The sequence below is a fragment of the Scyliorhinus canicula genome, chromosome 9 (assembly GCF_902713615.1).
Source record: "Scyliorhinus canicula chromosome 9, sScyCan1.1, whole genome shotgun sequence".
Lineage (NCBI taxonomy): Eukaryota > Metazoa > Chordata > Chondrichthyes > Carcharhiniformes > Scyliorhinidae > Scyliorhinus > Scyliorhinus canicula.
Window position 1 is genome coordinate 43626046 of NC_052154.1, and position 23961 is coordinate 43650006.

Genomic DNA, 23961 nt, shown 5'->3' on the forward strand with positions numbered 1-23961 from the left:
CATGTTTACTACATGATGTTTACTACATGATGTTTACTACATTTCTAATATATATATATATATATAAAATGCACACAATTTTAACAGAATCATAGAATCTCTACAGTGCAGAAGGAGGTCATTCAGCCCATCGAGTCTGCACTGACCCTCAAAAAGATAACCCTACCTTGGCCCACGTCCCCACCCTATCCCTGTAACCCACCTAACATTTTGGACATTAAGGAGCAATTTAGCATGGCCAAACCACCTCACCTGCGTGGGCGCGATTCTCCGCCCCCCCCGACGGGTCGGAGAATAGCGGGAGGACCTTCCCGAGATTTTTCCCGACCTCCCGCTATTCCCCCCCCCCCCCTCCCCCCCCCCCCACGGCCACCCCCCGGCACGAATCGCTGCTCGCCGTTTTTTTACCTATTCTCCCCTATCCGATGGGCCGATTTCCTAGGCATTTACGGTCTTTTTCACGAACGCCAACACACCTGCTCTCACCGTTCGTGAAAACGGCCGCAAAGTGCCGTTCTGGAGAACCATGTCACCGATTGGCACGGCCGCACCACGGCCGTGCCAAGGGTGGCATGGGCCCGTGATCGGTGGGCACCAATCGCGGGCAGCGGGTCCGAACCCCGCGCACTCTTTGTTACACCGCCGCCCCGCTGGATCAGTCCGCGGGGCGGCTGAGGGGCATGACGGCCCACGCATGCGCAGGTTTCACGCATATGTGTGATGACATCATCCGCGCATGCGCGGATTGGAGCCGTCCAATCCACGCATGCGCAGCTGACATCATCGTGCGCGTCAGCCGCCGTTACCCTTGGCGCGCGGGCTTAGCGAAGTTTGCTAAGCCTGCAATGCCGTGGTTCACGGGGCCCCGCTGCTAGCCCCGACCGGGGAGCAGAATCGGGTCCCGGGAGGGGGCGCGGAGGCCGCCGTGAAACACGGCCAGTTTCACGGCAGCCTTCACGACTCTCCGCATTTGCGGAGAATCGTGCCCATTTGGACTGTGGGAGAAATCCGGAGCATCCAGAGGAAACCCACGTAGATACAGGGAGAATGTGCAGGCTCCACACAGTCACCGAAGGTAGGAATCGACCCCGGGTTCCTGCTGTTGTGAGGCAGCAGTGGTGACTGTGCCAAAGTTTCTGTTGTTATACATGTTGCCACCATTTAGTGATCCTTTTGCAGCATTAGTAATGTCTAAGGTGAAAGCTGAACTGTAATAGTAGCACCCACTTCTATTACTTTAAGTAGCTCACGCTGCAAGGTATGTAATGCAGTACTTCCACCACAGGCAGTGTAATGAATTAACTTCATCCACCTGCCGTACTCCCCACCCAATTAAAGCCATACCTTTTCCTCTAACGTACGAACAACACATTAGAAGTTTTGCATTTAGCATAAACTTCCTGTGACACTTTCTGGTCACACTTTTCCCATCACACTTTGTTCATAATGACCCTATTGTTGAGAAACAGTATATCGTAGATATTAGAAAATAAATGTTCATCTATATAGGGCGAGATTCTCCCATATGGGGAGAAATCGTAAGGCTGGCGTCAAATCTGGGCGGGTTTGACGCCAGCCCCCCCTTCCCGACCGGGAACCGATTCTGGTCCCCGGTCGGGGCTAGCATCCCGATGCCGTAAACTCCGGCATCGCGGGCTTAACGAATTTCGTTAAGCCCGCTTGCCAGAGTTAGCGCCGGCTGACGCGTCATATGACGTCAGCCGCGCATGCGCGGATTGGAAGACTCCAACCCGCGCATACGCGGATGACGTCATCGCGCATTTGCGCGAAACCCGCGCATGCGCGGGCCGGGATGCCCCTCAGCCGCCCCGCGAATGGATACTGCGGGGCGGCGGAAGGACAAAGAGTGCGCGGGCATCGGGCCCATGGCACCCTTGGCACGGCCGTGGTACTGCCGTGCCAATCAGTGCCATGGTTTTAAAAATCGAGAGTTTACGGCCGTTTTTATGAACGGCCAGACCAGGTGTGTTTGCCATTCGTAAAAACAGCCATAAAGGGCTGGGAACTCGGCCCATCGATCAGCTGAGAATCGCTGCCGGCCGTAAAAAAACGGCGGCAGCGATTCGTATCGGGAGTCGGGCGTGGTGGGGGGGGGGGGGGGAGAATAGCGGGAGGGCATCAGAACAGCGTGGCCGTAAAATTTTACGAGCCACGCCATTCTCCGCACCGTCGGGAGTGCGGAGAATCTCGCCCATAGATTTTAACATTAAACAATGATAAAATGTCTAACATGGGCAACATGGGAAAACAAAGTTAGTCTGCTTTTGGACTTGTGGCCAGGCTGATGTCTAACATACATTATCTAACAGTGTAATGATGTGCAGGTTAGGTGAATTGGCCATGCTAAATTATCCCTTAGCATCCAAAGATGTGCAGATTAGATTACGGGGATAGGACGGGTGAGTGGGCCTATAGGGTGATTTTTAGAAGGTCGGTGCAGACTTGATGGGTCAAATGGCCTCCATTTCTACTGTAGGAATATAACCAGATATATCCCAAATATTTTTAGTCCCAATGCAAGATAAGGGCGACACAGTGGTTAGCACTGCTACCTTACAGCACCAGGGATCTGGATTTGATTTTGGCCTTGAGTGACTGTCTGTTGGAGTTTGCACATTCTCCTCGTGTCTGCGTGGGTTTCCTCCGGGTGTCCTGGTTTCCTCCCACATCCAAAGATGTGCAGGCTAAGTGGATTGGCCATGCTAAGTTGCCCCTTAGTGTCCAGGGATGTGTAGGTTAGGTTGTGGGTTACGAGGATAGGGGGGTATGTGGGCCTAGGTAGGGTGCTCTTTCAGAGGGTCAGTGCAGACTCAATGGGCCATTTGGCCTCCTCTGCACAGCAGGGATTCAGAGGTGAAGAGGAGAAGAGGGGCGATAGAAAACTCTGGACAATGGAAGGAATTAATTCAGTCTACAATCATCAAAGTTTAGGTACGAATGAACTATATTGCAGCAGCTATAGCTATATGAATGAGCTATATTGCAGTAGCTATGGCCATATGAATGAACTTTATTGCAGCAGCTATAGCTATATGAATGAGCTATATTGCAGCAGCTATGCTTATATAAATAAGCTATATTGCAGCAGACATAGCTATATGAATAAGCTATATTGCAGCAGCAATGGCTAAATGAATGAGCTATATTGCAGCAGCTATAGCTATATGAATGAGCTATATTGCAGCAGCTATAGCTATATGAATGAGCTATATTGCAGCAGCTACAGCTATCTAAATGAGCTATATTGCAACAGCTATAGCTATATGAATGAGCTATATTGCAGCAGCTATAGTTATATGAATGAGCTATATTGCAGCAGCTATAGCTATATGAATGAGCTATATTGCAGCAGCTACAGCTATGTGAATGAGATATGTTGCAGCAGCTATAGCTATATGAATGAGATATATTGCAGCATCTACAGCTATCTGAATGAGCTATATTACAGCAGCTTTGGTACATGAATGAGTTATATTGCAACACCTATAGCGATATGAATGAGCTGTATTGCAGCAGCTATAGCTATATGAATGAGCTATATTGCAACAGCTATAGCTATATGAAAGAGCTATATTGCAGCAGCTATAGCTATATGAATGAGCTATATTGCAGCAGCTACAGCTATATGAATGAGCTATATTGCAGCAGCTACAGCTATCTGAATGAGCTATATTGCAGCAGCTATAGCTATATGAATGAGATATATTGCTGCAGCTATAGCTATATGAATGAGATATATTGCAGCAGCTATAGCTATATGAAAGAGCTATGTTGCAGCAGCTATAACTATATGAATGAGCTATATTGCAGCAGCTATAGCTATATGAATGAGCTATATTGCAGCAGCTATGGCTATATGAATGAGTTATATTGCAACAGCTATAGCTATATGAATGAGATATATTGCAGCAGCTACAGCTATCTGAATGAGCTATATTGCAGCAGCTATAGCTATATGAATGAGCTATATTGCAGCAGCTATAGCTATCTGAATGAGCTATATTGCAACAGCTATAGCTATATGAATGAGATATATTGCAGCAGCTATAGCTATATGAATGAGATATATTGCAGCAGCTACAGCTATCTGAATGAGCTATATTGCAGCAGCTACAGCTATCTGAATGAGCTATATTGCAGCAGCTATAGCTATATGAATGAGATATATTGCTGCAGCTATAGCTATATGAATGAGATATATTGCAGCAGCTATAGCTATATGAAAGAGCTATGTTGCAGCAGCTATAACTATATGAATGAGCTATATTGCAGCAGCTATAGCTATATGAATGAGCTATATTGCAGCAGCTATGGCTATATGAATGAGTTATATTGCAACAGCTATAGCTATATGAATGAGATATATTGCAACAGCTATAGCTATATGAATGAGCTATATTGCAGCAGCTATAGCTATATGAATGAGCTATATTGCAGCAGCTATAACTATATGAATGAGATATATTGCAGCATCTACAGCTATCTGAATGAGCTATATTACAGCAGCTTTGGTATATGAATGAGTTATATTGCAACACCTATAGCTATATGAATGAGCTATATTGCAGCAGCTATAGCTATATGAAAGAGCTATATTGCAGCAGCTATAGCTATATGAATGAGCTATATTGCAGCAGCTACAGCTATCTAAATGAGCTATATTGCAACAGCTATAGCTATATGAATGAGCTATATTGCAGCAGCTATAGTTATATGAATGAGCTATATTGCAGCAGCTATAGCTATATGAATGAGCTATATTGCAGCAGCTATAGCTATGTGAATGAGATATGTTGCAGCAGCTATAGCTATATGAATGAGATATATTGCAGCATCTACAGCTATCTGAATGAGCTATATTACAGCAGCTTTGGTACATGAATGAGTTATATTGCAACACCTATAGCTATATGAATGAGCTGTATTGCAGCAGCTATAGCTATATGAATGAGCTATATTGCAACAGCTATAGCTATATGAAAGAGCTATATTGCAGCAGCTATAGCTATATGAATGAGCTATATTGCAGCAGCTATGGCTATATGAATGAGTTATATTGCAACAGCTATAGCTATATGAATGAGCTATATTGCAGCAGCTGTAGCTATATGAATGAGTTATATTGCAACAGCTATAGCTATATGAATGAGCTATATTGCAGCAGTTATAGCTATATGAATGAGCTATATTGCAGCAGCTATAGCTATATGAATGAGCTATATTGCAGCAGCTACAGCTATATGAATGAGCTATATTGCAGCAGCTACAGCTATCTGAATGAGCTATATTGCAGCAGCTATAGCTATATGAATGAGATATATTGCTGCAGCTATAGCTATATGAATGAGATATATTGCAGCAGCTATAGCTATATGAAAGAGCTATGTTGCAGCAGCTATAACTATATGAATGAGCTATATTGCAACAGCTATAGCTATATGAATGAGATATATTGCAGCAGCTATAGCTATATGAATGAGATATATTGCAGCAGCTACAGCTATCTGAATGAGCTATATTGCAGCAGCTACAGCTATCTGAATGAGCTATATTGCAGCAGCTATAGCTATATGAATGAGATATATTGCTGCAGCTATAGCTATATGAATGAGATATATTGCAGCAGCTATAGCTATATGAAAGAGCTATGTTGCAGCAGCTATAACTATATGAATGAGCTATATTGCAGCAGCTATAGCTATATGAATGAGCTATATTGCAGCAGCTATGGCTATATGAATGAGTTATATTGCAACAGCTATAGCTATATGAATGAGATATATTGCAACAGCTATAGCTATATGAATGAGCTATATTGCAGCAGCTATAGCTATATGAATGAGCTATATTGCAGCAGCTATAACTATATGAATGAGATATATTGCAGCATCTACAGCTATCTGAATGAGCTATATTACAGCAGCTTTGGTATATGAATGAGTTATATTGCAACACCTATAGCTATATGAATGAGCTATATTGCAGCAGCTATAGCTATATGAAAGAGCTATATTGCAGCAGCTATAGCTATATGAATGAGCTATATTGCAGCAGCTATGGCTATATGAATGAGTTATATTGCAACAGCTATAGCTATATGAATGAGCTATATTGCAGCAGCTATAGCTATATGAATGAGCTATATTGCAGCAGCTATAGCTATATGAATGAGCTATATTGCAGCAGCTATAGCTATATGAATGAGCTATATTGCAGCAGCTATAGCTATATGAATGAGATATATTGCAGCAGCTACAGCTATCTGAATGAGCTATATTGCAGCAGCTATAGCTATATGAATGAGCTATATTGCAGCAGCTATAGCTATCTGAATGAGCTATATTGCAACAGCTATAGCTATATGAATGAGATATATTGCAGCAGCTATAGCTATATGAATGAGATATATTGCAGCAGCTACAGCTATCTGAATGAGCTATATTGCAGCAGCTATAACTATATGAATGAGTTATATTGCAACAGCGATAGCTATATGAATGAGATATATTGCAACAGCTATAGCTATATGAATGAGCTATATTGCAGCAGCTATAGCTATATGAATGAGCTATATTGCAACAGCTATAGCTATATGAATGAATTATATTGCAACAGCTATAGCTATATGAATGAGCTATATTGCAGCAGCTATAGCTATATGAATGAGATATATTGCAGCAGCTATAGCTATATGAATGAGCTATATTGCAGCAGCTATAGCTATATGAATGAGCTATATTGCAGCAGCTATAGCTATATGAATGAGATATATTGCAGCAGCTACAGCTATCTGAATGAGTTATATTGCAGCAGCTATAGCTATATGAATGAGATATATTGCAGCAACTATGGTTATATGAATGAGCTATATTACAGCAGCTATGGCTATATGAATGAGTTATATTGCAACAGCTATAGCTATATGAATGAGATATATTGCAGCAACTATGGTTATATGAATGAGCTATATTACAGCAGCTATGGCTATCTGAATGAGTTATATTGCAACAGCTATAGCTATATGAATGAGATATATTGCAGCAGCTATGGTTCTACTCTCAACTGAAAGGAAGTTTAATCTGCACTCTTCTCAAAAAGTGAAAAACAAAAATGATTTGTCAGGGAGTTAGCTGGCATTTTGAGAGAATATGACCTGGCTGATCCAACTTTAACTCTGTGTATGTGAATGACTTTTAAATGAGTTAAAATCTGACCCAAGGTTTCTCAGTTTCTGATTATGAAATGGCTGACATAACACTCATAGCCTACAATGGCTCAATCTATACATTAAGGTCAATTTATGAAAGTTTTGCTTACTTAAATGCAGGTAGAATTTGGCATTAATAAAGTTATACAGTTTTTTTTAAAGGTTAGGCTTGCAGACCATGAAGGTACAAACAAAAGCTTTATTGGAAAGGTGTTTACTCAACAGACTGTAAAGGTAGAGGGCGCAATCTTCCCAAAAGGGAACAAAGTCCCCTAGCGAGCACATTTAGCCGTCTGTTTCCCGGCACTCAGTGCTGAGAAACACATGACCATTCAATGCGATTCGCATTGAATAAGGAGGCTGCACGGAACACGTGTGGCCAAGGCTGCACATAACCCCGTTTTTTACAATGGGGAGCTCCGCTGTGTTGAATCTCGCGAGGCGTTGCGAGCCGAGAAGATCCCGGGAGCGCGGTCTCCCGGCATTCACCATAGAATCACGCAGCGACTGACTGTTAGCCTGCCCAAACCCCCGATGATGTCACCAATACGTCACATGATCGGACTCTTAAACTGACCTAGTTTCAACGAGGAACATGCATGAATACACAATACTTTCCTCCTCCTTTATATAGAGGTTCCTGCAATGAAGCACAAAATAACGTTAACAATCATAATATAATTTGCAATATGAACATTTAACAAACACAACAATCAACAATCAATATACTTCCTCAGGAAACTAAGGAAATTCGGCATGGCCATACTGACTCTTACCAACTTTTACAGGTGCACCATAGAAAGCATCCTACCTGGCTGCATCACAGTCTAGTATGGCAACTACTCAGCTATTTAGACCACAAGAAACTTCAGAGAGTCATGAACCCAGCCCAGTCCATCACACAAACCTGCCTCCCATCCATTGACTATATCTACACCTCCCGCTGCCTTGGGTAAGTGGACAGCATAATCAAAGACCCTTCCCACCCAGCTTACTCACTCTTCCAACTCATTCAAAAACAGTTTCTTCCCTGCTGTTACCAGACTCCTAAACGACCCTCTTATGGACTGACCTGATTAATGCTACACTCCTATATGCTTCACCCGATGCCGGTGTTGATGTATTTACATTGTGTACCTTGTGTTGCCCTATTATGCATTTTCTTTTCTTTTCATGTACTAAATGATCTGTTTGAGCTGCTCGCAGATAAATACTTTTCACTGTATCTCGGTACACGTGACAATAAACAAATCCAATCGAAGTTAGATGTTTCAGAGGATGTTGATTCATGTGTGGTTGCCGGCGAACCTCTGGCTTATGCTTTTTCATGTGTACTGTAACCTTTGGTATTTTTTGGTGTAGCTTGGACATCACCCATTGTTGCTTCAACCAGAGTCGTCGTACGATTTGGCCTTTGACTCGGTGTTGAAATGTCCTCATCTGAGGAATTGTCTTCCACTGTTATTTCTGGTATTGTCAGGTTCTCAGGTATGTACAGGTCTTCACTTTGCACAATTTATTGTGGACTCTTAGTTGATTTTGTCCAGTGTAGGAGATCGGTCTTGTCTGTGCCAAGACAATGGCAGATATCCACTTCTCACTGGTGGTGTAGTTCCGTACCAATACTTCTTGACCTTTATGAAAAGCACAATGTTTGGCCATGTTCTCATGTTGCAAATGCTGACTTTGCTGTTCCCTCTCAACAATTGCTCTTGTCTTCGGCAGCTTCAGCAGACCAAACACTCTGCGTAACTGATGTTTTATCATGAGTAATGTTGGGGAGCTTTGAGTTGTTGAATGTGTTGTATTCCTGTGTGTCACCAGGAATTGGCTTAGTCATTTTGACAATGATCCATGCTCATGAGTTATCTACAATAAATGCTTCATTGGCTGAACCGACCTTTCAGCCAGCCCATTTGTGGCAGATTAATAAGGATGGGATCGGATGTGTTGGATTCCACTCTCCTTTAGATAATCTGTGAACTCATGCAAAATGAGCTGTGGCCCATTGTTGCTAACAGGTTGTTCAGGGTAACTGAATCTTGCAAAAATCTCACCCAGTCTGTATTGATCTCTCTGAGGATGTAGCCTTCAGAATGGCGACTTGAGGCCATATTGAGTGCGCATCGACCACAATGAAAAACATTTGGCCTTCGAATGGTCCAGCATAGTCCATCTGAAACCTTTGTCATGGCCCACTGGCCATCCCTATCGGTATAATAGTGCTAGTGGCATCAGGTTTCGAACCTTTGCACAAGCCAAGCACATACCCACCTTCTCCTCGATTTTGCTGACGAGGCTTGGCCTCCAAAAATAGTTTCTGGCTATCTCCTTCATTCTTACTATCCCAGAATGACGTTCATGAAGTTGGTTTCGGACATATTTCCTTAACAATGGCAGAATGATGACCCTCATTCCCCAGAGGAGACAACCAGCCTGGACGGATAGTTCAAGTCTTCGGGAACGCCCTGCCTGCAACAGTAGTAGACTCACCAACTTGAAGGGCATTTAAGTGGTCACTGGATAGACATATGGATGAAAATGGAATAGTGTAGGTCAGATAGGCTTCAGATGGTTTCACAGGTCGGCGCAACATCGAGGGCCGAAGGGCCCGTACTGCGCTGTAGTGTTCTATGTTCTATGTTCTATGTTCTATTTGGCTTCAACTCCAGGTTTGCTGCCGCGGTCTTGTCACGAAGCACCGTGTCCATAACTTCTCACAGTAGTGGATGATTTCTGGTGTGATTCTTAACTTGTCCTGCGGTTACAGGCGTGTTGTCGACTTCTTAAAAAATTACCACTCAAACTATTCACTGACAACTCATTAGGTAAAGGTAATAATTTAGGTCCATCAGTGTTCCCGAGGAGATTTGATTGATGATATTTTATATGTGTATGTGCTGACAACAGCAATACCCATTTCTGCATCCAGTTCACTGCAAGAGATAGGATACTGATGTACAGCCCCAATATTGTTGTCAGTGGTCAATGGCACATTAGTAAATTTTTGTGTCCATATAGACACTGGTCAAAACGTTTGATTCTGAGAATGATGCCCAGAGCTTTCTTCTCTATCTTTCCATAGTACTTTCCTGCTATCTTCAAGGATCTTGATGCAAATGCTATTAGCTCCCCTCCACCATTGGACATTATATGGGAAACTACTGCTCCCACCCCATTTGATAATGCATCACAAGCCAATTTCAATGGTAACTTTGGATCAAAGTGTGTCAGGACTTTAGACTTTAATAATGCCTCCTTAGCTTGTACAAAAGCTGACTCGCACTAATCCACCCATTTTCATTTCCTGCTTTGACACAATAAGTTGTGTAAAGACTTGAGAATAGTTACTAGATTAAGGACAAACCTGCCATAACAGTTGAATAAGCCCAGAAATGAACAAAGTTGGGTTACATTTTGAGGTGCACATATCTCAATTATGACTTTTACTTTTGAAGGATAGTTCAAGTATTCGGGCAACATTTGGCTTCAACTCCGGGTTTGCTGCCGCGGTCTTGCCACAAAGCACCGTGTCCATAACGTCTAGGGAATGGATAATTTCTGGTGTGATTCTTAACTTGTCCTGCGGTTACAAGAGTGTTAGCTGATTCTCTCCAGCCAGGTTCTCCCCATTAGGGCTGGCTAGTTATCTTTACTGATGTGCAGGGACAAGTTTGCGGCCTGTCCGTTTAGCTGCACATTTACATCGATACTATCCCTCAAAGGCACTACTTACTCGATTCAGGTTTTAAGTGATATCTTTACATAGAATTTACAGTGCGGAAGGAGGCCATTCGGCCCATCGAGTCTGCACCGGCTCTTGGAAAGAGCATCCTACCCAAGGTCAACACCTCCACCCTATCCCCATAACCCAGTAGCCCCAGCCAAGGGCAATTTTGGACACTAAGGGCAATTTAGCATGGCCAATCCACCTAACCTGCACATCTTTGGACTGTGGGTGGAAACCGGAGTACCCGGAGGAAACCCACGCACACACGGGGAGGATGTGCAGAATCCGCACAGACAGTGACCCAAGCCGGAATCGAACCTGGGACCCTGGAGCTGTGAAGCGATTGTGCTATCCACAATGCTACCGTGCAGTCTTTGAGGACTTTAAGCTGATATGCCGTCATTTCTCTTGGTAAACAGTTTCTGGCACCAATGAAACGTCTGCACCAGGATCCATCTCTGTTCATTGCGCCAGCAACAGCCAGTACATTCAATGACAGTTGTCATCTGATTGTGACCCTGGTCCTTTCTCGCGCCGTGTTATTATCACGTGGATACTCTGACCTGTTTTCAGTTTTAAACTTCATGTATTTGTTTCTTGCTTTTTATAATTCTTGTTTGAAGCTTGTGGGCGGAATTCTCCGCTCCCAATCGGGAAGGCCGTCGTGAACTCGGCCGTGTTTCACGACGGCCTCGGAGGCCACTCCTCGCACCTAATTCACCCCCACCCGGGGGGCTAGGAGCAGTGCTCCGTAACTCTCGGCCGCCGGGCCTTGACGCTTGCGTCAAGGCGGCGCACCGAGAATGATGCGACGGCACCGCCTATGTGACGTCAGCCACACATGCGCAGGTTGGCCGGTTCCAACCCGCGCATGCGCGACTGATGTCATGATGGCTGACGCTCCAACCCGCGCATGCGCGGTTGCCGTCTTCCCCTCCGCTGCCCCGCAAGACGTGGCCGCTTGATCTTGCGGGGCGGCGGAGGGGAAAGAGTGCGTCGCTTTGAGGCCAGTCCCCTCCCGAGTACAGCCGTGGTGCTCACTCCCATCTCCGCCCCCCACAAGCTTCAAACGAGCCTTTGGCGCCATGTTCATGACGGCAGCGACCAGGTGTGGTTGCCGCCATCGTGAATAGGTCGGGAACGTCAGGCCGCTTGGCCCACCCGGGCCGGAGAATCACCGGTCGCCGTGAAAACGGCGAGCGGCGATTCTTCCGAGCGGGGGGTGGGAGAATCGCGGGGGGACGTATCGTGAGTCGCCCAGCCCTCCCGCGATTCTCTGCATCTTTACCCCAGTAATAAGTTGCTGTGGTCACAGTTTTTGCACATCGATAGCTGTATCAAAATAGGTTTCATTGGGGGAGGCATGGAAAGTATAGTCATGATAGAGGGTCTTTTGGCGTTTGTGTGCGGAGATGCATTTCACTGTAAATAATATCCTTGATGTTCCTAATAATCTGCTGTTAAACACTTTGCCCTTTGACCAAGCTTTTCACCCGTTTTAATTAGAGGTAAAAAAAAATTTTTACAACCTTTCATAAAGGTTCGGTCTGAATGCAAGGTGCTGCTGTTAACTGTGAGTCAGTTACAGCACACTGATGTTTCAGATGATCTTTGTCACTTTCCCATTCTCCGGGCAGGCTGCACGGAGATCACGCGATAGTCGACCGCTCCCATCTGCCAACATTGGAAAGCCGGGGCCGGGTGGAGGTGACAGAGTCTGGGAGAAAACAAGAGTGAAGCACCCCTGAAGCAGGTACCCCGCAGAGATCAGCATCACTCGCCGAGCCCCGGTGGCGATCGCCCGGTTTCATTTGTGTATTTGCAGCGTGGCAAGTTTCCGGGATTGCGTGTGCAAACTATCGGGAAAGCGGGATTCAGGCCCTGGAAGTTTACACAACAAATGGAGAAAAATAATAAGAAGATGGCGAGCCTTGAATTGGAAAGGGCTTTGTAAGGCCGGGGTGAACAACAGTGGGTTTGAATCGGAAGGCGGTGTGAGTGATGGGGGAATGAATACGGTTCTCGCGCATTCTGTGTAGATTGCTGTTGCTTTCAGTGAAATCAACGCTGGCTCCATTGGACAGCCCGCACAACAGGCTTGCAATGCTCCTGTTCAATGTGTGGCCGGCAGCTTGTCAGCTTTGTGCCGCCTGCTTCTCACAGTAATTCTGGCTCTGACTGTGCGCCACGAGGGAGGGCAGACATTGTAAAATAGAAAAGGACTGAATAGCTGAAAGAACATTGGACAGTGTGCTCCAAGGCCCTCTGATGTTGCACTGGACATTGGAAGTGGGGCAAAGTGAAAATGTTGGGTGCGATTCTCCGGCCTCGTTATACTTGAGCGAGAGCACGATGAGTAGCGGGGGAGGCAGAAAACGAGAACTGCACCGTGTGCCAAACAGTTTGCGATACAACCGGCCACCCCGTAGGTGAAATCGGGACCTCGCCGTAGCGTGGCGAGAAGCCAATAATCACCACTTAAGGCCTATTTCCACACAATTAACGATAGCCACCCCTTATCCAACCGCCTCCTGCAGCCTCCCTCCCCAGCAAGTGATCACGCTGGCGCCGATTAGTACTCCTTTTTAAAAACGTAAACCTGGCGGAAGGGCTTCTGTGGTGAGTAGCCATCCTTGCTCACTGGCAAAGAGTCCGGGGGGCACTGGGTTTGCCGTCCCAGTGCTCGGTGTGGGGCACCATCGACAGGGGTGGGCTGCCATGGAAAGGGAGGGTTGGCGATGGGGGGGGACAACCAAGTGCGGCTCTGCCATGCCAACCCCTGGATCACGTGTACCCGTTCCAGGGGCAGCCCTTGTCCCTGCTCGCCTGCCCCACTGACCACCCATAACCCCCACCAACTGCGGAGGCCTCCAGCCGTGAGGTTAAAGGCTATTGCTGAATTGGCAACGTGGTTAAGTGAACACTTCACACAACCCAAGTTGATTCCTGTGGGTGGATGGGCCATGTAGCATGTGGAGTAATTGGCTCGCATCCCAATCAGACCGTGATGTCTGGATACTGTGCTTGAACACTATGGGTGGCAACACTACACACACAGCAGCGGAGATCTGAAAACCCAGGGGTTGGGGCCCCAGTACCGGGGACATGTCAAGGGCCAGACAGTGGGTGAGTGCAACGGAGAGGACCAACGCATGGCCAGGTAACATTATGTGCGGGTGTAAGGGATACAGCATTGAGGGTCCATTGACAAGGGGTGGCAGAGGGGGTGGAGATCAGTGGGAGAATAGAGGGTTCCAGTGTAGGAGCAACCACTGTTTGTCAGTCTAACACCATCTCCCAATTCCTTACAGGTATTAAATGGTATAGACGGTATTTTGGACACCGCAGAACAGGCCCTAGTGGTGCTGCTGGTACACTGGGCAGACAGACGCCAGAGATGGCAGCAGCAGCAGCGTCTGCAGAGGCTCAAGGTGGCGGCCCAGGTGCCGGACCCCGCCCCAAACCCTGAGGAATTGGCCGCCCATCTGGCCAGGGTGAGACCCGGAGGGGGTACCTTTGATTTCCCAGGGTATGCGAGCATCGCTGGTCATTCAAACAGATGATGGACAGCGCGTGCTCAGGAGGCTCTGACTCAACAGGAGTCGGTGCGACACCTGTGCCATGCCCTTGCAGACTTGGCACCACGTGGAGAAGGAGGGCACTCACTCTCGGCCGTCAAGCTCACTGCAGCTCTGAACTTTTATGCCTGCCAGTGCTCGAGTGGGGACCTGTGTAGTATCTCAGAGGCCACAGTCCACAGGTGCATCCAACAGGTCACGGATGTTCAGTTTTCCCAGGCGGAAAACTACATCAACTTTAACATGGACCTAGCCCAACAAGATGCCCAGGCAGCAGGTTCTCCGCCATCGGCGAGATGCCCCTGGTCCAGGGTGCTGGGACTGTGTTGGCACGGTCAATGGGTCACTGTCGAGGGCAGGAGGGGTGATGATAGCCCACAGAGAAATGAGCATTGGTGCTCCTCAGTCTAGGCCATACTCTGACACCTGCCAGTCCGCTGAGTGCTCGCTCACACCCATCATGTGTACATGGTGTGCCCAGGAAGGAGAGAGGGGTGGTGGGGGAGGGGCAATGCCTGGAGAGATGAGCCAGGGGTTCGGAGGTCAGTCTGCATTGTGGAAGAAAGTGACAGAGGCATCATATTCATTGTGGTGAAGGATTTTAAATGTTCCATAGGTGTCCAACCATGCCCCAGTCTCCCGACGGTGCCACCCCACTCTCGCCACCATCCCATCATCCCCTACCTAAACCCCTCCAGTGCCCACTTAGTGATCCTCCATGTGCCTTCCTTGCTCTACTACTACATCTAGGTGTGACCCCAGGATGCACGTCCGAGGTGGAGCCAGCCAGCTACTTACCACGTCCCATGGACTTTGATGCCCTCGGCGGGTATCCTCTCGGGGCTCTGGGACCGGGGGGGCCCACTTGTCGGTGGCACATGCATAGTCATGCCACCCTGTCTTGTATACTGTATGCGAGACGCGGCCTGATCAGAGGAGTGGAACCCAGGGGAGCTGGTGGCCAGCATCCCCACTCCATGGGACGGGTCTGGGTTGGCACCCAGCGCCCCCTTGTCAGTGCCCATAGAGCCCTGGGGTTCATCTCGGGATGGAGGGGCAGTGGATTGAACCCCGGCTGCCCCTGCGTCTTCTGGCTCTGCCAGCCCTGACGGCTCCCCAACCTCAGCACCATGGTGTTGACGCCCGCGGTGATGCTCTTCAGTGATTGGGCCACGCTCTGCAGCGCCTCGCCAATGCCTACCTGCAATTGGCACATGTTACACAGCGCCTCGCCCATTCCATCTGAGAGTGGGATACGTCCCGCAGAACCTGATCAAGGTCAGCCTGGTACTGGGTCACGCCCCCACTGAATTGGACATTCTGCCGAGGCGCTCAGCCATGGCCGTCACCATCTGCGCCACACCTTGGATACCTCCACTAATGCTGCTGATGTCATGCACCAGGCTCTCCACTGTGGTCGCCACCTAGCAGTGTTGGCCTCGGTGCCATCCATTGCCAGCGACATCCCCTACACCCGTAACCTCTGGGATTCCTCCAGTCGGCTATGGACCTGCTGGAGTTTTGCTGACTTCTCCCTCTGAATGTCCCAGCTGCTCCCTAGTGTTTCCATCAGCTCCGGGTAGCTTAGTCCATAGGCTTAGCATCTGGCTGGGTCCTGGGAATCCAGCAGACCTCCGACTGCTGTTTCACTTGGGTGTTCCTGCCTCCACCTGATGTGCATTAGCAACTGTGTGCGGCTCACCAGATTGTGCCCCAGAAGCCTGACCACTTGCGTTGCCCACCGGGGAGCCTTCACAAATAACCTCAGCCGGGACGGGAATTGAACCCGTGCTGTTGCTCCACAGTATCAACCAGCCGACCAGCCAACAGAGCTAAAGCGGAATACTTGAAAAAAGCTTGATTCCATGAGTATGCTATCTGGGAGATAATACAAAACAAATAGTCAACCAGAAGTTAATAGGGATGAGGAAGTTTGTGAGTCTGGTACCTTGTTCTAGCAGTGTCGCTTTAGTTTTGCAACAACCTGAAATGCAAGGAGCTTAACTTTTAAACAGGATTCACTTGAAAATCTGTGCTGGCCAAAAGTGTTTTAAAAACAGTGATAACTGGAGTGCTCTCCCAACAGTGAGTTGAACTTAAGGAATAGCCAAGCTGAGAAGAGAAACTTCCTAGATGCACGGCTCTGATCTGATCCAAGGTGGCTACACTTAAGATGCTAGTGGTGCCTGTGTTGAACTGGAAGTTTACAATTGTGAGATAGTTGGAGGAGATTTGAATGTACCTCTTTACCGGAAGTGGTGGGAGGCCCAAGAAATGTCAAACCTTATATGAACCTTTGAAATAGTCCTCAGACCCCAATTTCTGATGAACATCTGACTTGGGGTTTTTGGTGGGTCTAAGTCAAATGGGTGCAGAAGGAAATGTGAGTTAATAAGTTTGGTTTAGAGTATTAGTAACTGTTCACTTTTAATATATTTAATGTAACTGATTAGCTAAGATAAGTATGTAGTTATTAGTATTCATGCTTTTTGAGTTGTGTGCAGTAAAATTATTTTGTTGTAAACAATCAACCGTCCGGGTTAATAATTTTAGTAAAAAAGGAAGATGATGACCTGGTGGTAATGTCACTGGACTCCTCATCCACAAACCCGGCAAATGCTGCAGGGACATCCCACCATGGCAGCCGGTAGAATTTTAATTCAATCAAGAAAAATGTCTGGAATTAAATGCTAGCCTCAGTAATAAACTATCATTAAAAACCTATTTGGTTCATTAATGTGCGTTAGGGAAGAAGTTCAGCTGTCCTTTCCTGAACTGGACCTATATGTGACTCCAGACCCACAACAATGTATTTGGATATTAACTAATCTCTGAAATGGCCGATGAAACCATTCAGTTGATGGGTATCAAATGCTGGCCTTGCCGATGATGTTCATATCCCAACAAAGGATTAAAAGATCCTTGGATTTAGGAGTTCCAAAATTAAAACATTACTGATCTGTAGGGAGATCATAACACAATAAAATATATCTTCAGCATGGGAGTAATGCAGAGGGATTATTATGCAACGTATAAATGTTTATAACAATCATAACATATATTGATACAGGAAACAGTTAAAAGGCAAAAGGTATATGAACAGTGCATCCCGATATCTACAAGATTTAATGTGATCAGTCTTGAGTGGGCTTGCGGTAATACAGGAGTTTAATCTCACTCCAAGGGTGTTCTATACTTTATGTCTGCCATGTATAGATTAAGTCAAGTATATTAAAGCAACATGAGACTGCTTCTTGTGTTTCCTCAAGCCAAGCAGCCTTCTACTGATGCCTGCACATTCCAAAATAGGAAGCACCAGTTAGCCCATGGTTTCCACACTATGATCCCATAAGATAACTGCAATGGACAAAATGTCCTCTGACATGGGCATTATGCACTCGCTGTCAGTAGCAGCTTTGAAACTGAATGGTCTAATTTTGAAAAGAGTGTAGAAGACCACTTTTCCCATACTCTGTTTACAAACAACAATAAGAGTCATATTGGGGAATATAAAAATACATATTTAAAAATGCTTTTCCAATGATGTTTGTGGAAATTATATTTTGTTGGGCGGCACGGTAGCACAGAAGTTAGCACTGTTGCTTCACAGCGCCAGGGACCCGGCTTGGGTCACTTTCTGTGCGGAGTCTGCACATCCTCCACGTGTCTGCGTGCGTTTCCACTGTGTGCTCTGGTTTCCTCTCACAAGTCCCGAAAGATGTACTTGTTCGGTGAATTGGACATTCTGAATTCTCCTTTGGTGTACCCGAACAGATGCAGGAATGTGGCGACTAGGGGATTTTCACAGTAACTTCATTGCAGTGTTAATGCAAGCCTACTTGTGACACTAATGAATATATTATATTATTCTTATGGTTGACCTCCAGTGACATGCGATTTCTGAATCCTTTAGTTCACAAGATGCCTGTGCACATTGATGACCTGATGCGTTTGGTGTGCCATATTTCAGAGGTGGAGAAGTTGCAAGTTGCAGTGAAGTGTTCTGGCAAGGGAGCACTTGTGGCTGGTGCAACAACATTTGCAGGAGGCTTGGTTGGTGGTCCTCTTGGATTAGCAGTTGGTAAGTGTTTGTTATTGGCTGAGTTAAAGTAGTTTAAGAATCAATAATGAGTTAAATAGATAATGAATGTGCTTGTTTTAAGTTATCCTGACAGAAACAGTAACCCATAGAATAAATGGGTAAATGTCTCCTTTAAATACAGTGCAGAGGAATTTGGTGTGAGCACATTGAGCATTTGTACGACATCATCACTGACGGTAGCTTACCGGCTATTACCTTCATTAAAAAAAGTTTGTAAAGAAATGAAGAAAGGAGCTTGCGAAACACGTACTTTAAGGATTAATCGTGAGGCTCTGGTATCCATAACATTTGTCAAATGACTGAAGCTTGGGCAGGTATATTGCAAATAAAAGTAGTAAATGACACAAAGTTGTTTGAGAAAACTGGAGAGATGTTAGCATTGGTTTTAACTGGTTATGATAGTCCTGGTAGTTACGTCTATCAGCAGCAATCCACAATGGCAAGTTGAGCAATTTAATCAATAACTCTGTTAACCAGATAAAATAACTGAAAAAGCTGCTGGAGTGTTGGAAAAACTGAAATGGTACATAATCTCCCTGAGAAATAAACCCTCCTGCCCGGCCAGCCTCGCCTGCAACGTGGCATCAGTCTTACCCTACATACATTGTTCAATTTTAATCACAGTCACAAGGATGAGCAATAAATCTGGCCATGTCAACATCCTAAAAATAACTATTAAAATTAAACTGATATCAGCTGAGATGAAATAGCCTCAAAGTGGGTTGGCGACATTCCGGCTGTCCCATTTTTACAGTGTTACAGGTGGAATGCCCCTTTTAATATGCAAATTGTGATCCTACGCTCCTCATTTTAGAAGGAAACTGTTGGAAGCATGCACTGTTATGTGCTCTGACCATTAGTATTTGTGTATTAATACCAATTATTGTAACTTTTGTTCTGATTATTTTCATATAACCTACCCCGATACAATCCCAATTCCTCCTGCCTATCTCTGCATTTTTTCGAATGAAAACACATCCCTCTTGTATCATAACCAGAAATGGACACACCATTCTAAGTGTGTACTGACCAGTGGATCAATAAATCTCATTGTAATCTCTGACATTGTATATTCTCCCATTTCGGCAAAATATTCCAATATTTCGGAACATTGCTGGGTCCGATGTCACTTTCAGGTTCCTTTCAAAATCTCCCTGTGCTAATTCAGCCCACTTCAGTACATATGTGTCTTTGTACCTTGATCTTTGTTCCATTAGGCAATAGTTCAACTTGGCAGCCTTCCATTTCATTTGCCACCTGTCTATCCAATGAACAGACCCAAGTCCTTTCACAAAACTTCAACAATTGTTCCCAGTTTTGTTTCTGATTTAAAATTCCTCTGCAAGTTTATGTTTTTATTCTGTGTCCCAGCGTGCTAGGACACCATGCACTCACAATCGCTATATATGATTTGACAGAGGCAAGGTGGGCTTCCCCCACAATGCAGTGCAAAAATATGATGAACATTGCAGGTTTGATTGACGAGTGTTTGATGTGAGTTAAAAAGGGATGGAGATAATAAGAGTTCTATGTTTTGCAGGTATTTGTGGCATTCCCCTTTTACAAATTTCCTGCTACATTTAAATAGAAGTGGCTTCTGATCATTGTGAAGCAAATTTGAAGTCCATAGTGAATAGGCTTCCCATACGGTTCAGTAGATAAGTCCACCATTAACGTAGAGTTTGAGCCATGTGGACCCGGAAGAATTTGATCATTGTTAGTGCTGAGTTCACTGATTTTAGTTAGGTTGTTTAGAACATTTCAATTGCCTTCGGCATTGCAAGCTAGGGAGAGGAAAATAATACTCTTGCAGAGGTATTGGAAAAGGGCAGGGAAGGGGACTAATTTAATATAAATCTTTCAATAAGCTGGTAAAGGCTGAATGGGCTGTATGATTCTTTGAACTATCTTAGAAAGTGCTGATGCATGGCTTTTAGGTGAGAATACATGTACAGTTACAAACATACAAATTAGGAGTGTTCAGAAAACAAATGTAGTTTTGTTTGATTGATATTTGAGTTGGTAAATGTTTGAAATAATGTATAGTTTTAAGTGGGTTTAATTTAATGTTTTTGTGCAAGGAAGGGTAAAACCTATAGTTAAGAATATTTGTGGGGGTTTGCTCAATTCAAACTGTGCCTCTATTGTGCTTAGAGAGCGTTACAACATGAAAAGTAAATAATTCAGCAGAAGCATGTGACCGTTGCTTAGCAACTGGAGGCAGTTTTAATGTAGAAAGGCTTTTAAGTTTAGTTTTAGCTTAATTTATTTGCAGTTGAAGGCAGGACCGACCGGGGAGTGAACTTCTCTCAACTCTGTCTGGAAAAGACAAGCTGGATAGGATAAGGGAGGTAGCAAAATGACAGACTTCTCAAAGAGCCAGATACAGTCCAAATAACCAGGCAATTGGGATAGAAAAAATGTCGTAGGAAGACTGAAGTTAAGAGAACAGAGACCAAGGAATTGTTCAGAAAAATTCAAGGGAAAAGCAGACCAAGTGTTGTGAGTGAAAGAAACAACTGCAGTAACCAGAGTTAATGTGGGAAGCAGATTTCTGAGGTAAATCAAAAGTTTGATGCTATTTCAATAGAGTCTGGGAATCAAAAGAATTGTGAACAGTTTGTACAACAGTCAAGACTCCCCCTGAACTGGCGTTGTAAAACCTGGATGCTGAATTCTTTGTTAAAAGTGGAGCTGAAACTTTGTTTGAAAGAGTAATTGAGAAAACATGGGCTGGATTTCAGACTGCAAACCACTGATGGAAATCATTGTTGTGAAATAATATTTTGAAGTGTGTTTTTTTGGGAGTAGAGTGTGGAAACTCTTATGTGACAATCATCTGGTGGAGACCGAGGACTAATCCATAGACATTTATTTGGGTTCAAAGTGGAGTATGTGTCTTTTACCACAGTCAACTTGTGGGTTTAAAGGGACTTTGTGATTCTAGATTTTTCCACAAAATGAAACATCACCTCCACATCTACCCTGTCCAGATCCCGCAGGATATTATAGGTTTCAATCAAGTAGCAGCTTACTCTTTTAAACTCCAATGGATACAAAGCTAAACTGTCCAACTTTTTCTCATAAGACAGCTCCCCCCATTCCAGGTGTTGATCCGGTAAACCTTCCTTGAACTGCTTCCAACACATTTACATCTTCAATAAGGAGACCTATTCTGTTAACTGTACATCAGATTATGGTCTCACCAGTGTTCTGTATAAATGCTGAATTCGGCATAACCTCCCTACCTTTATATTCAATTCCCCTTGTAATAAACAGTAACATTCTATTAGTCTTCATAATTGTTTGCTGCACCTGCATATTAACCTCTTGTGAATCATGTAATAGGACACCCAGATCCCTCTGCATCTCTGAGCTCTGCAACCTCTCACCATTTAAATAATGGACGGGATTCTCCGACCCCCTGCCGGGTCGAGAATCGTCTGGGGGCGGCGTGAATCCCGCCCCCGCCGGCTGCCGAATTCCCTGGTGCCGGGGATTTAGCGGGGGCGGGAATCGCACCACGCCGGTCGGGGGCTGTTGGCAGCGCCCCCCCGCCCCCGGCGATTCTCCGGCCCGTGATGGGCCAAGCGCCCACCTGTTTTACGCCGGCCCTGCCGTTGATCTTTGCTTTTATCCATGCCAAAATGTTACTCCTACACCGTGAACTGTTATTTCCCCAAATTACCTTTACTGTGTCACCTTATCAAATGCCTTCTGGGAACCTAAGTACTATACATCCACCGGTTTCCTTTTATCCGCAAGGCACGTGATTCTTTCAAAGAACCCCAATAATTAAACATGATTTTCCTTCCACAAAACCGTGTTGACTCTGCCTGATTGCCTTAGATTTTCTAATTGCCCTGCATAACATCTCTCATAATAACGTCCAACATTTTCCTGATGGTAGATGTTAAGTTACTTTTCCTGTAGTTTCCTGCTTCCTGTCTCCCTCCCTTTTTCACTAATGGAGTTACATTTGTCCCATGATCAGATTTAGTTGTGATATCGTTCATGATTATACACCTGCTGACACTCACTATTCTGGCTTCTGTCTAAAAAGGATCAACTCAAGGGACCTGACGATTGCTGGTACTCAGAGACACATAACCAAGTGAATATGAATCAACATGTTCAGCAAAAGAGGGAAAATGCATTTTAAAAAAGAAGAGAATAAACAATTGTCAAATGTTTGTTTTCTTTCTCCCTAGGCGGTGCAGTTGGTGGGTTGCTTGCTGCCTGGATGACAAGTGGACAATTTAAACCATTACCTCAGATTATTATGGAACTGGCACCAAATCATCGACTGATGTTGTCTAACGATGTGCACAACATTGTCCAACGTTTGGACTGGACTGATGCAGCACAACTGATATCATTAGTGATGGGAAACGCTGGCTTGCAGAAGGAGGTGATGGCAGCAATAAGTGCATTTTTTTTAAAGCAGCTCAATGCTGAGGTGCGACACATTGACTGAAACATATATAAGATGCCTTTTCTGGAAATGTAAATTAGATTGAATATACTGGAACATAGAAAAGAAAGCGATCATTTTGCTGACAGAAATTCAATGATCCTGTGGAGGATGTAATTTGGACTATGCTACATTGGCATTGGGGAATCCATGTAATGAATTCTACTGGCTAAGTGTTCATGCACAAATAGCTAACTGACTTCAGAACCAGGATTTTTAGGAATCTGTTTTAATTTTTTGATGGCCACTTCTCTTGCTGTTGATTGGTCGGTGGCTATTTGGAATGAACCGTGGTTTGTGAGCAAAGAATAATTCTGCTTGGGTATATAGGAAAATTAAATATAATTGGACCTGATTTTCAAAGGCTTGTTAATGCTGTTTCACTTATATTGCGAATGGTGAGCAATGAATTAAATTGGCAATACGTCACAAACTTGGTATTTATATCAAACTATGATAATTTCAAACACAAGAGATGGATGCAGGCTGATGTTAGAGCCCAGGGTCACTCCTGAAGTACAAAATATTAAATTAACGATTCATCTGACTAAAGGTGATGCAAAGAGAAGTAAATGTAGATTCTGACCTGAATTCTTATTGAGCAAAATGTAATTTTGAGAGCAATATGCTGGGTGAGGTGAATATGGTACTCCATGCTGTACCAATGCAATTTTAAACAAAAGGTTACAAGGGTGATGTGCTGCTGAACTTGACACCTATCTCCTCAAATTAACGAAAGAGTTCAAAGAACCAATGAAGCGTGCTCAGTGTATTAGTATAAGCAAATTGTAAAAATGGGGTTATAACAGAATATCCGTTTGCTATGTGAACCAGACAATCAAGTGTAAC

General features: G+C 44.9%; 1 protein-coding gene across 2 annotated transcripts; it reads left to right on the plus strand.

The window, feature by feature from the left end:
- The first annotated feature begins 12521 nt into the window (after positions 1-12521).
- Positions 12522-23545, plus strand: LOC119971274 (protein C19orf12 homolog). 2 transcript variants are annotated; one of them, XM_038806623.1, is made up of 3 exons: positions 12522-12711; positions 18450-18617; positions 22850-23545. In XM_038806623.1, the coding sequence occupies exons 2-3, from the start codon at positions 18458-18460 to the stop codon at positions 23113-23115; spliced, it is 426 nt and encodes a 141-aa protein (XP_038662551.1). In that variant the 5' UTR covers positions 12522-12711; positions 18450-18457; the 3' UTR covers positions 23116-23545. The 2 variants fall into 2 exon arrangements, with proteins under 2 accessions (XP_038662551.1, XP_038662550.1); XM_038806622.1 differs by lacking the exon at positions 12522-12711 and having other exon boundaries at positions 18431-18617.
- Positions 23546-23961: the final 416 nt, after the last annotated feature.

Excerpts from the sequence above, each read along its gene's own strand:
- LOC119971274 (XM_038806623.1), top strand. The coding sequence starts at position 18,458 with ATGCCTGTGCACATTGATGACCTGATGCGTTTGGTGTGCCATATTTCA. Across the intron at positions 18,618-22,849 it reads TCCTCTTGGATTAGCAGTTG|GCGGTGCAGTTGGTGGGTTG; the intron begins GTAAGTGTTTGT and ends CTTTCTCCCTAG.